This window comes from Salvia splendens, chromosome 15 (genome assembly GCF_004379255.2).
Source record: "Salvia splendens isolate huo1 chromosome 15, SspV2, whole genome shotgun sequence".
Lineage (NCBI taxonomy): Eukaryota > Viridiplantae > Streptophyta > Magnoliopsida > Lamiales > Lamiaceae > Salvia > Salvia splendens.
The window spans coordinates 10,445,931-10,458,229 of NC_056046.1; the positions used below are offsets into that span (position 1 = coordinate 10,445,931).

At 37.1% G+C, this 12,299-nt stretch overlaps 1 protein-coding gene across 4 annotated transcripts; it reads right to left on the reverse strand.

Moving 5' to 3' along the window:
- On the reverse strand, nt 1–4,382 carry LOC121768341 (MADS-box protein 04g005320-like). 4 transcript variants are annotated; one of them, XM_042164814.1, is made up of 8 exons: nt 4,045–4,382; nt 2,871–2,949; nt 2,611–2,672; nt 1,740–1,839; nt 1,576–1,617; nt 1,305–1,346; nt 354–466; nt 1–286 (listed from the first exon to the last, which is right to left on the reverse strand). In XM_042164814.1, exons 1-8 carry the CDS (start codon nt 4,227–4,229, stop codon nt 208–210), a joined length of 702 nt encoding a protein of 233 aa, XP_042020748.1. In that variant the 5' UTR covers nt 4,230–4,382; the 3' UTR covers nt 1–207. The 4 variants fall into 4 exon arrangements, with proteins under 4 accessions (XP_042020748.1, XP_042020747.1, XP_042020750.1 ...); XM_042164813.1 differs by having other exon boundaries at nt 354–469; XM_042164816.1 differs by having other exon boundaries at nt 1–283; nt 4,045–4,381.
- Nucleotides 4,383–12,299: the final 7,917 nt, after the last annotated feature.

Here is a 12,299-nt window from a genome sequence, read left to right on the forward strand (position 1 = left end):
TTCACTCTAACAACTTTTTCAACACATCAAACCAACGCATATTAGGAGATACTTATCAACCCATTAGGACCTGGGATTTATTACAGTCCTTTACAGCATATGAGATGTAGTATATAATTTAGAAGTCTTACGAAAAAAAATAATATTGTACCATATTAATTTTATAAGCACATATTAGATGCAGTTCTCTCATAGCTAAGTATAGAGTCAATGCATCCATTCCGACATCATCATCCCATTTGCATTCTCTCTCACATTATCCGCTGTTACAATCGAGTCATAACTGCTAAACAATAAAATATATTAATAAAATCCATTAAATTTCTGATATATTCCAAATGAAAACAAATTACCGGATTTCTGGTGTGTTGTTGTTGGGCTCAAGAAAGTGGGTGTGCTGGTATCGTGCGTTAACCTCATGTTGTAAATGCCAAGTTGATTGTGGAGGTGAACCACTTCCTTCAAGCTGCTATATATATCATCATCAAGAATATATTCATGCATTTTCTCTATTTATTTATCTATAATCGTAAAATATTAAATTCCAATGACATATTATGACTTAGCTCACAAACATTATTATTAAGATGATACCTCTACTTACAAAGAGTGTGAGATGAGTTTCATTATAAAACTAATATTGTGTTGTATTGTAAGTGCATATTTGTTTCATTGTTTATACTGAAAGATGGAAACAATTGATAAGGAATTTTTTAAATGCCTCATCAATTTCAACATGTAATTAAATTCGAGTAATTTATAATTTGACTAAAATGTAAATGTAGTACCTAAATTACTAAGATAAATACAAATGATATTCTACCTCAGTCTCTTAAAAATAGAAAACTATTTACATTTTGGTTCATTTCTAAAAAATAGAAACTTTCTATTTTAAGAAATGGACTCCTTAATCCACTAACATTGCTTCTATTATTTTTTCTCTTTCTCTCTCTTACTTTACAACTTTTTTCTTACTTAACAATTGTGCATCAAAACCCGTGTCATTTCAAATGTTTTAATTTTTCAAAGACGGAGGTAGTATCTAAATTAAATTGCACCAGCATGAAAATAGAGAGCATCAAAACTAGTATCAAGTTAGGTGCAACTATTGATGAATTTCTGAATGGAATTAAAATAACAGAGTGCAGCCTGCTGGGATATACACATGATAATATATGGATGGGACTTCTCATAGAATACACCTAACTTATCTATGTGCATGCATGTACAAATATAAATTTTAATTTCAACATTTGAACAGAAATTGAATCAGGAATTTAAGAATTAAGAGTTGGAAACTGTACCTTACTCATCAAAGCTGCATTAAGTTCCAATAAACTTCTTTCCTGAGCATCAGTAACAATAGTTAATGTCATTATTAGTGCATACAAAAATAAGAAAGGCAATAATTCCTCTACATCTATCAGTACGATGTATCCATCCTAATAAAACTTCAACAATCTCATTTTAGATTTATCATTAATTTAAAAAAATTTAATAAGGATGAATACACCATGTATTCGGATGCGTTAGAGTGTAACTCGGAAATAAATTATTTCCCCACAGAGAGCATACCTTTTGCTGAAGATCAGAGAGTTGATCGCACAAACTATGATTCTGCATATATATATATATATATACATTATTGAAGATATTAAAATTAGTAATACTAGAATATGAAGTATTGTCAATTTTGCAAAATAGAAGTGAGTAGCGCTAAAAAAAGAATGTGTGACAACCTTCTTGTGCCGTATTTGTTTTAATGTTCCATCTAAGACATGTTCAAGTTGATCAAGCTCCTTTATGCCCAACTTTGCCAAATCTTCCCCCAGAACATGCCTGATAGGGAAACAGTTCCAAATAAATAATCTAAATTAGAGGTTATGTGTAAAATTAACTTTCAATACCTTCTTATACATGAATATGTGTATAGTAACAAATCTTTGAACTACACTACGGGTTCGTTATATATCAAGTTCTCTCGTCCTTCCATTTCGATCTATAATTTTATTTAGTCCAATTTCATTTATTAATTAGGGCTTACCAATTCAATCAGGACTAGTTATCAATTTTAATGCTTAATTCGCACTTGAACTGTAATTTTAGTAATAAAGGGTTCATCATACAATTAAACTTTTATTTTATGAAAAAAATATTAATTAGGGAATAAATGAGACACGATATATACAAATTATGAAAACGGAAAATTAAGGGATGAAGGATTAGAGATGCTCAACTACAAACCACTATGTATAGCACATAAGTACTACTAGATGGATTTAAATTAGAAAAAAAATCTAGACTAATAGAATCTTTTATATTGACTTAAAGATTCATAATTTTCTTCACATATTTCACAACTTTATGCAAGATAGTATTCAGGATGTTTATGAACAAATCGAGTCTTTTGATTTTATTTGTCAATTGATATTAACACCATTTGATAATTTTAAGTAAGTTTCAAAAATAATTTTTTTACCCCATTAAAGATACAAAATAACTCTCACCCATTTGATAGTTCATAGTACTGTAATAGCCCTTACATATTTTAAAATTCTTTAAAAAAAAGTAAACGAAACTTTTATTTCTATCATCTTGTGGGATAATTACCTCTGAGATTGTTGTAGAGCCTCAGCTCTCTCCTTGAGCTTCAGATACTCTTCGTAGGTGTTCTGCAATTAATAAAGAAGGTATCATGTATATTTTCCAACATATTTCACATTAATACAGATTTCGTCAAAGAAACTAGCTAGCTATTAGAGTAGTACTGCAGTATGTCATTAATTTTCATCCCCAAGCTTATTGTCTCACATTTCATATGATTGAGCAACATCTGATTCGAAACACAATAAGAGAGATAGTCATATTACCTGGTCCATATTGGGAGATTGATTTGTTTCATTCTGACCGTAGCTAGATTGGTGGTATCTCTCCACTGCCTTGGACATACTAACATCAAAGAAACAAGTAGCAAAATCGAACACCCAATTAAGCATATCCTCATCACCCAATTAAAGGCTATCATTTTCCATAATTTAGGGATTCAGTCAAGACGTATCATTTTTGAAGTGGTCCACTCCGAAAACAACATACTATAACATTTCAAACTCAATTTATCAAGTAGTTAATCGAAAAAATTAAAGCATCTAAAAAACTGCACATTTAAGGCATAAATATTTAAGAAGTAGAATTGCCATTCTACCATGAGAACTGAAGGAATAAGTAAGTAGAAAACTCGAGAGAACAATAATCAACACAAAAACCCGTGAAATTAACTAACTAAAGCTTTGGGATATGTTTATATTTATATACTTGAGAAAAAAAAAGTAATGAAACCCTAATTAGACAACCAAATGTGAATTATTAATATCTTCTCTTACAAGACTTTGGGAATCTTTAGCTTTTATGAGAACCATAGGCAGAGAAAAGAACAATATCTAAGATAAAAAAAAAGAGAGAGCAATAATTTTAAAAAAGAAAAATATTTTTTCTTTAGTACATCAAATCCAAGACCAAAATTTAGTGAAGAGGAAAGTAAAAAAAAGAAGATGAGAAGCAATTTTCTGAAGTACTACAACATATTCGAGTTTTTTCTTAGATTATATAGTAGTCTTTTTTCCCAACTGATAAAACAATACTATAAACTTATGCAATTTTAATTTCCTGATATCTCCATTTAAAACTCAAAAAAGTTAATCGTAATATGATGATCTGAGTATTAAATTTAAATACAGTACAATATTACTAGTATCAATGTAAATAAGTTTGATTTCTAAGTCAGATCTCACCAATACTGCCAACTGCAAATGATGATTCGAAATCAGAAAATAATAGCCTTGAAATCCCATTTAAATCCCCCCAAATAAAATTAGACAATTTTTTTTGTAACAAATGATAAAAATTTAGTATAACCTAAAAACAAAAACACAAAAACCTAATAATCAACTGCAAGGTCTAATTAAAAATTCACTAAAACACACACACACACACACACACACACACTGTGAGTGTGTGTTTGAGAGAGGGAGGGAGAGAGAGAAAGACCTAGAAGTGCTGCAGAACTCATAGAGTTTGCCTTTGCTGGAGAAGATGATGAGAGCCACCTCGGCATCGCAGAGGACAGAGAGTTCATAGGCCTTTTTGAGAAGCCCATTTCTTCTCTTGGCGAAAGTCACCTGCCTATTTATCTTGTTCTCGATCCTCTTCAACTCCACTTTCCCTCTCCCCATATACACTATATATATTTGGATTTTTGCTATACCTACTTCCAACCCCTCTTTTCTTTCTTTTTTTATAGTTTGATTTTGAATATATTATTCAAAATTTGAGAGATTAGCCTAGGAAAGATGCTATGCTTTTGTACGAGAGATATAGATGATGAACAATTATAGTAGTGCTTCTCTTTATAAGTTCACAGTTATTGTACTCCTTCCGTGGGGGCCACCTCCTTCATTTTTTTCATTTTTTTCATCTACATGTGCCGGCATTCATGGCTTATAAATATACTTTCATTTTCATCCATTTATTCAGGTATATTATCTTTCTTTCTTTTTTGGTTCGACTTAGACAGACTAGCAAGTGTTCACATTTTATCTGTTTTTTTCTTTTTCTTTAAGACTTAGAGCATCCACAACGGTGAGCAGGACTGCGTCCATCCGTCCTAGCGGCACGGAGACGTTGTCCACCGCTGCGCTCGCGCCGCTGGCACGGCGCTGCTCGATGCATCGAGCACGTCCGTGCCAGCGAGCAGGCGACGTTGCAGCGTGTGATTAGCCAACGGCATAGCCGTTGGCAATTTAATTTTTTTTAAAATCGGATTTTAATTAAAAAATCCGATTAAAAATAAAAAAAATATTTTCTCACTTTCCAAAAAATTATATCCGTTTTCTACCCACTTTTAATTTATTTTTCAATTTTTTCCCCAAAAATACACATTTTCATCTATAAATATCCCCCACATCCACACCAAAAATTCACACCACACTACACAATTATCATCCAAATTCTCTCATTTCCATTCTCAATTCTCATCCAATCTTTCATTCACTCTTACTCTTACAACAAAACAATGTCCGGCCACGGCGATCACCCCCCGGGTTCCCACGGTTGGAACCCCGATTGGTTCGGTTCACAATCATTTCCTAGTCCGGAAACAGAATATTCGGCCCCTCCTCAAACCCAAGGTTCGGAAGTTCCGGGTGGCTACCGATCTTACCCGATTGACGACCAAGATGCCCCTTAAGGGCAATACGGGTGGACACCCGAGCCTAGAGCGAGGTCGAGCGGCCCCTCCCAAACTCGGACTCCTCCTACTCGCGGTGTCCGCACACCGTACACTCCGGTTGAGATAGAGCAATTGTTCAAAGCGTTCTTATCAATCTCCGAAGATCCAGAGATTGACACGAACCAATCCGGTAATCATTATTGGTGGCGCATCTGTCGCCGGTACAATGAAAACCGACCGGCTGGAACAATCGAGCGCAACGAGAGTATGGTGCCCAACGTCATATACAGAGCCAACGAAGAAATTCAAAACTTCCAGGGGTATTACCTTCAGGAAGAGCGGTAGGCGGGGAGCGGCCGGAGCGAGGTCGACATCATCAGTTCCGCCTTGTCGACCTACCAATCCATGAACTACAAGCCGTTCAAGTACCTCAACATTTGGCAGGAGACGCGGTCGCATCCGAAGTATAAGGGAGGCGTAACATCCTCCTCTAGCGGCTCCTCCAAACGGTCAAGGTCGGATCCCTATCTGACGCCGGCTCCGAAGACGTGGCTAGCCAACTTGCCGGAGCTAACTTAGGTTGCCCCGACGCCGGCCCAAGCGGCTCCCAACACCGACCGCAATGAAGGAAGAAGGCGGCGGCCAACCGCCGCCGAGCCGCGACTCCATCCGCCCCCGAACCCGCTCCCGCTCCCTATGTGCCACCTCAACCCCCCACCAACTCGTTGTGGGGGGTTTTGGCCCAACTCAATTTGGCCGATAGGTGAAATATGACCCCCGAGCAACTTCAATCGCATTTGGCGATGATACGGGGTCTCCAAAGAACGTTGGGGATATTGCTGGATGATGATTAGTCTTCACCGGGGGCATTTTTACGCTTAAATTGTGTAATTTTTATTTTTTAGTAGTTTAATTACGTAATTTTCATTTTTAGGATTTTAATTATGTAATTTTTATTTTTTAGGAATTTAATTATGTAATTTTAAATTTTATTGTAATTTGTAATATTATTCCGGGTATTTTTAATGAATTTTAATTTTGTGGAAATGTTTTTATTTAAATTGAATAATAGAATGGTGGGACCCTTGTGCTCGTCCTTGCGGAAGAGCACGGATGTGGATGCTCTTAGCTCTACTTTTGTTGTACTATGTGATTTTCTTTTGGATGAATTTCGCTTTTAGACCATTCACAGTGGGACGGATATCCTGACGGACTTCCCAAAAACACCTCCTGCCACGTCATAAGGACATCCCACTGCACAGTGGCGGACATCCCCAAGGACATCCCGACGGACATCCACAATAATAAAAATTCAAAAATTCACCAAATTAAATAATTTACGGAATTAAAATTTCGACACGAATACGGACGGAGAAAGTGCAATGATAATTTCATTAAATAAAAAAATAAAAAAGTACATTTCAACAAAAAAAAGACTAAACAAATTACATTCCAAATATGAACGACGGCCCCTCCGCGCCCATATCTCTTCAATAATATCGTTTCTGGAGTCGAATATGGGCTTGTCGTTGGCGCGTGTCGGCAAATGCACGAACTCGATCTGCCTATTCATGGGGTATCCCCATACGTACATTGGCGGTGGCCACACCGTGGCTTGAACGGGCAGCATCAACATCATCATTGGCCCACTCGGTCAGTGTTGGACCTTCATCTTCGACAATCAAGTTGTGCATGATAATACATGCGTACATGATATCAGCAATGTTGTCAATATACCACAGCCGTGATGGAACCTGCACTGCCGCCCATCGAGCCTGGAGCACACCAAATGCCTGCTCTACATCCTTGTGCGCTGCCTCCTGACGACTCACAAAATAGACCTTCTTTTCTTCTGTGGGGTATCTGATCGTCTTCACAAAGACGGGCCACATAGGGTATATCCTATCTGCCAAATAATAGCCCATGTTGTGCTGGTTGTCGTTGGCGAGGAAACTGACGATCGGACCAACACCCATACATTGGTCGTTGAAAAGGGGCGATGACTGGAGGACATTGATGTCGTTGTTCGACCCGGCTACTCCAAAATACGCATGCCAAATCCACAGCCTGTAGTCAGCTACCTCTTCAAGGATCATCGTGGGATTCTTACCCTTGAAACCGGTAGTGTACACCCTTTTCCAGGCGGCTGGGTAGTTCTTCCACTCCTAATGCATACAATCTATGCTGCCAAACGTTCCCGGAAATCCGTGCTGACTCCTGTGCATATCCATCAGAGCCTGGCAATCTTCGGAGGTAGGCTTCCGAAGATACCTATCCCCGAATATCTCCCTAACGCCCTCACAAAAATACTTCAGACAATCGCGGACAGTCGTCTCGCTGATGTGGAGGTACTCATCGAATATGTCGGTCGCACCTCCGTATGCCAGCTACCTGATTGCAGCAGTGCACGTCTGTATGGGCGTGTGACCGGGTTTACCAACCGCATCCTCCCTCATCCTGAAATACTTGTATCGACTCTCTAAAGCGCCCACGATACGCAGAAATAGCGGGCGATGCATCCTAAAACGTCACTGGAACATGTTCTCCCCAAACCGCGGCTCTGGTGCGAAGTAGTCCTCATACAATTGACGATGTGCAGCGATATGGTCCCGGGGTACTATAGTTCGACGATTGATGGGTCGACGTACCGCCGGCTGCTGCTGCAAGGACGCTTGTATCGCACGATTTATCTCCTTGGACGTAACGACCCGCAACTGTTCTCTAATTCGCCGACGTACGTCATCAGAAATTCCACGACTACCACCCGCACCACTACCACTCACACCACTACCACTACCACTAACCATTATGGATATATAAAAGAAACGTAGAGAGAGAGAGAGAGAGAAACTCGTTAAAACAAGTGGTGCGAATGAAATGAAGTTCAACGAGCCGTATATATAAAGTTATTTTTTTTTTAAATAAAAATTCGGGACGTCCTCCGGGACGTTAGTCGGGAACCCGCAATGGCGGACGTCACGACGGACGTTGTCGGAATGCCGCGGAACTCCGGTGTCCGCAGCGGACGTCCGTATCCGTTCCTCCCACGCCTAATGGCGGACGTTCGGCACGCCGGTCGGACGTCCGCCGGGACGGCCGCCGTTGTGGATGCTCTTAAGTGAGCGCGCAGTAGCGGTTATTGCTTAACTTAAGTAATTAAATCATGAATCAAATAGTGTATAAACCCTAATTTATATAACTAAACACAATGGTGCCCGAGAAGATCCGGGCAGGTGTCTGTATAAAAGATACAGTATTAGTGAAAATAAATTAACTAATTATGCACTCTGTACTTCTCTGTTTAACAACGCAATTAATTAGTGTAAATAAAAATTATGGAAGAGGGTAAGGGTGAAATTGGTGACATGCATATATACATACTCATTAATTAGTTCCACTCCAAAATAGCTCTGTGATAACTTATGTTTTAGTTTAATTTTTATGCAGGTTTCTTCTAAAGTCTGTCTAATTTTGTTCGTAAAATTGTTAAGACAAATCTTCATTTACGTTAAAGCAGAGTTAATAACAAAGTACTACTACTAGTATTCATTTGCTTCTAAAATTTGTGATTTCCTGTTAAGAAGGAATTCAATATTTAAACTTATTTTATAATAACACAAAATTAGAGCTGCAATTCCTTGCGTTAAAACTTTTTTGAAAAATAATCAAAATTGAGGGTGCAAAGAAAAACGTCTTTAAGTTGATGACATGTGAAATTGTCAATTAAACCTTTATCTTTTGTTCTTCTGTGACGCATTAGCTTGCGTCCTTTAATATTTTCTAAAAATAATCATTACATTTTCATACATATCATTTTGAGAATATATAAACAATAATTAAAATGCTTCGAGCCTAGGAGTAATTTGCTGCTAATATTATTTGAATCGCAAAGAAAGAAGTAGCAAAATCAAACACCAAAATATTTAATATAATTGTCATACTTGGTATCTCGATAGTGCAATAATCAACTCAAAAACCAGGAAACTAACTGAAGTTTGGTGACATTGTTAAACCATCTACACTCTTGAAAGTTTAAACCCAATAATTGTAACTAAACCATCCGCCAATTATTAGCCCAATATTATATCCCAATACTTATTGAACCTAATTACTAAAGTCCATTTTAACCCATAAAATAAATAAATAAAAATTCTTTTTTAAACCCTAACACAAAACACATTTAGGGGTGTCCACCCCGGAGTCGCCGCCGCCCTGGCGAACTATTGTAGGAACCGCGTCCGCCCCGACGCGGACGAATGGGAGGGGGAGGAACATCCTTCGGCGACTAGGCTGCGAGGACGCGCCGGTCCTGGAGCGGCGCGGCAGCCTATTGTGCGACCGTCCCGGTGCGGCGGTCGCCGGATTCTTTTTTTTCGTTTTCTTTTGATTTTTTGAAGTGAAGAAGAAGATGGGTTGATGAAGGAGACGAAGGAGATGGATTTTTTGAAGTGAAGAAGAAGATGGGTTGAAGAAGAAGACATGCCTAATTATTACCTCGGTTTCTAATTATTTATATTCGATAATTTTAATTACAATTGATTTAAAATAAACGAAAAATGAAATAAAATGAAAAGTGGCGGGGCTATTGGAAGTGACCGGCTTAGAGCTACGGACAATTTTTTTGTGGGCGCGGACAAATAAAATTGGGGCTGTGGACAAAAAAGGAGGCGAAGCTATTGAGGCTTTCCGCCTATAGTGGACACTCTAAGCACCGCTTCTTCTCCTTCTTTTTCTCCATGTTTCTCTTCTTCTACACACTTCACTTAGATAACTTTCTCCTTCTTACTTTCTCCTTCTTTACACATTTAACACAAAACACGTCCTCGATCTAGCAAATCTCGCCGAAGATCATCTCCAATATTTTAGCTACTTGTTCGAGTCCTCGAAATTTGGATTATTGGACGTACTATGTTTTATTTTTCATTTTTGTTTTTATCATCATTATAGTTCCCAGTTATGTAATCATTTGAGGAAATCTTCTTTTTAAAGGATGGAATAGTGTTGCAAGCTTTAATTAATACTCCTACAATTCTTTAACCCTAGCTATTGAACGCAATTCATGATTATTTACAATATTTTTGAAAGATGAAAATAACATTTCTAATCCGAAAAATGTCGTCACTGATACAAATTTTACGTTAATATCTCGCCTCATATGATTTATATAGTCTTCCATAAACTATAGTTATATTTTATTACAATGTGAATCGCTTAAATAAAAAAAATTATGACTACGATTATTTTAGCAGCAAATTAAATAAATTGTAGGAGGTACATCTTGTAAAGAAAAAATGAAATCTCGGACACTCATAGACAATTGGTAACCGAGCCCACTCACTCACCTAGTCATAAACAGAGACTGAGACATAAAGTCACTACGTTGTCAACTGCTCATTGGTCTCCTCCCTGCCCCTTGAAATTTAAATATACTTTTTTCAAATAAAAATTAAATCAATCTGTGAAACACGACATCGTCGTATAATGGCTCTACATCGTTGTCAACTGCTCATTAGTCTTCCAACATATGTACGGAATTACTCCATAGAGTATATGATTAGATTTGCCTAGATTAACTATATGTAAGTATTTCTTCGTCACATAATATAGAGTAGTAAATTTTGTTTAAACTATACGTAAATTTTGAGACTTGTACATAAATTGTCCTTAAATGTTAAAAATATTATTGCTAGTCTTTGGACTAAGGGATAATTTTATTTATGGTAGTAATTTTTTACTCCCTCCGTTCCATGTTAATAGAGTTTTATTTTATAATTTTGGGAAGTTCCAAGTTAGTTGAGTCATTTCTATTTTTGGCAAAAAGTAATTCTTCATTTTACTTTATTCTCTCTTCATCTCTCTTATTCTCTCTTACTTTTTTCACCAACCACTTAGAGCATCCTCATCCGTGGTCTTATCAACGAGCACGGATGTGGACTAATGCACTATTTATTAGCACTAAAAATACCTGCAAGTTTACAGGGTAAATCTAGTATAGCTAAAGGTCAGTACCGGGATATCGAACACAGGGAATAAGATTGCAACTGACTATAATATACTTAGCGTCACATACTATTTAGAGACACGGAGTTTTGGGTTTTGGTTTTATAAACTAGACACAAATAAAGAAGTATAAAAAATAAAATATACAAAGCAGACTAAAGAATATAGAGTTTTAGGATACAACTACTACGACCTAGTGATGATTAATCTCACAGAACCTTTACCTTTATGTGTCTCTAGGATTATTATGAAAGTCGCGATTCTAGGATATGCCCTCTCTCGAGTGCACTTATCCAGTAGATTAGACTCTAACTATCAAAGTCTCCTTCCAATAGATTAGATTCTAACTCCTTAAGTTCCTAAGACTCAAGCCCTCACAAAGGGTCCCCTCTCTCGAGTGCAGATAAACCTATGTGTTGTACGCGTTCCTTTTACCACGTAAAACTAGCTATCTCTCGATTAATCTAGTTAGACGGACATAGTTTTAAAGTTGGCCAGACAAAAGAACAATAAAGCACAAGAACAAGCAAAACAATCACAAGATCTAGAAAAAGGTTCAATTCAATAAATCAAAACATATTCATAATAGTTTTCACCAAAAAATCTACAAATGATGTTTAACTACTCATAGACAAGTAGTAAAATAAAAATAAAAGTACTAGACATGAAAGAAATTAATAAAACCCAAGGTTGAATCTTCAATCTTCAGTATTTTCTTGCCTGGATCTGCAGAGCTCCGCTCCAATGGAAGATTGATGAATTATGTGTGGAAGATGGATGAATTATGTGTGGAAGATGGAATGGAAGAATGTGTAGAGGGGGAAGGATGGGAGGTTCTGAGATGAAGATTATGAATTAGGTTTGGGTATTTATAGGCAGAGAAATGTTTATTTTTAATGATTTTCGTGCCCTACAAATAAATGGGAGAGATTTGGGCAACAATTTATTTTATTCCTTGAATTTTCGCCTATATTTTCGTCACTTTTGACTGCAGAATGGTCATAACTTTCTCTACAGAACTCCGATTGAGATGTTCAATGTGTCCACACGAAGCTCTTTCGAAGACGAAGAGAAT

Excerpts from the sequence above, each read along its gene's own strand:
- LOC121768341 (XM_042164813.1), bottom strand. The coding sequence starts at position 4,229 with ATGGGGAGAGGGAAAGTGGAGTTGAAGAGGATCGAGAACAAGATAAAT. Across the intron at positions 2,950-4,044 it reads GAGTTCTGCAGCACTTCTAG|TATGTCCAAGGCAGTGGAGA; the intron begins GTCTTTCTCTCT and ends CTTTGATGTTAG. Across the intron at positions 470-1,304 it reads ATGCAGCTTTGATGAGTAAG|CAGCTTGAAGGAAGTGGTTC; the intron begins GTACAGTTTCCA and ends TGATATATATAG.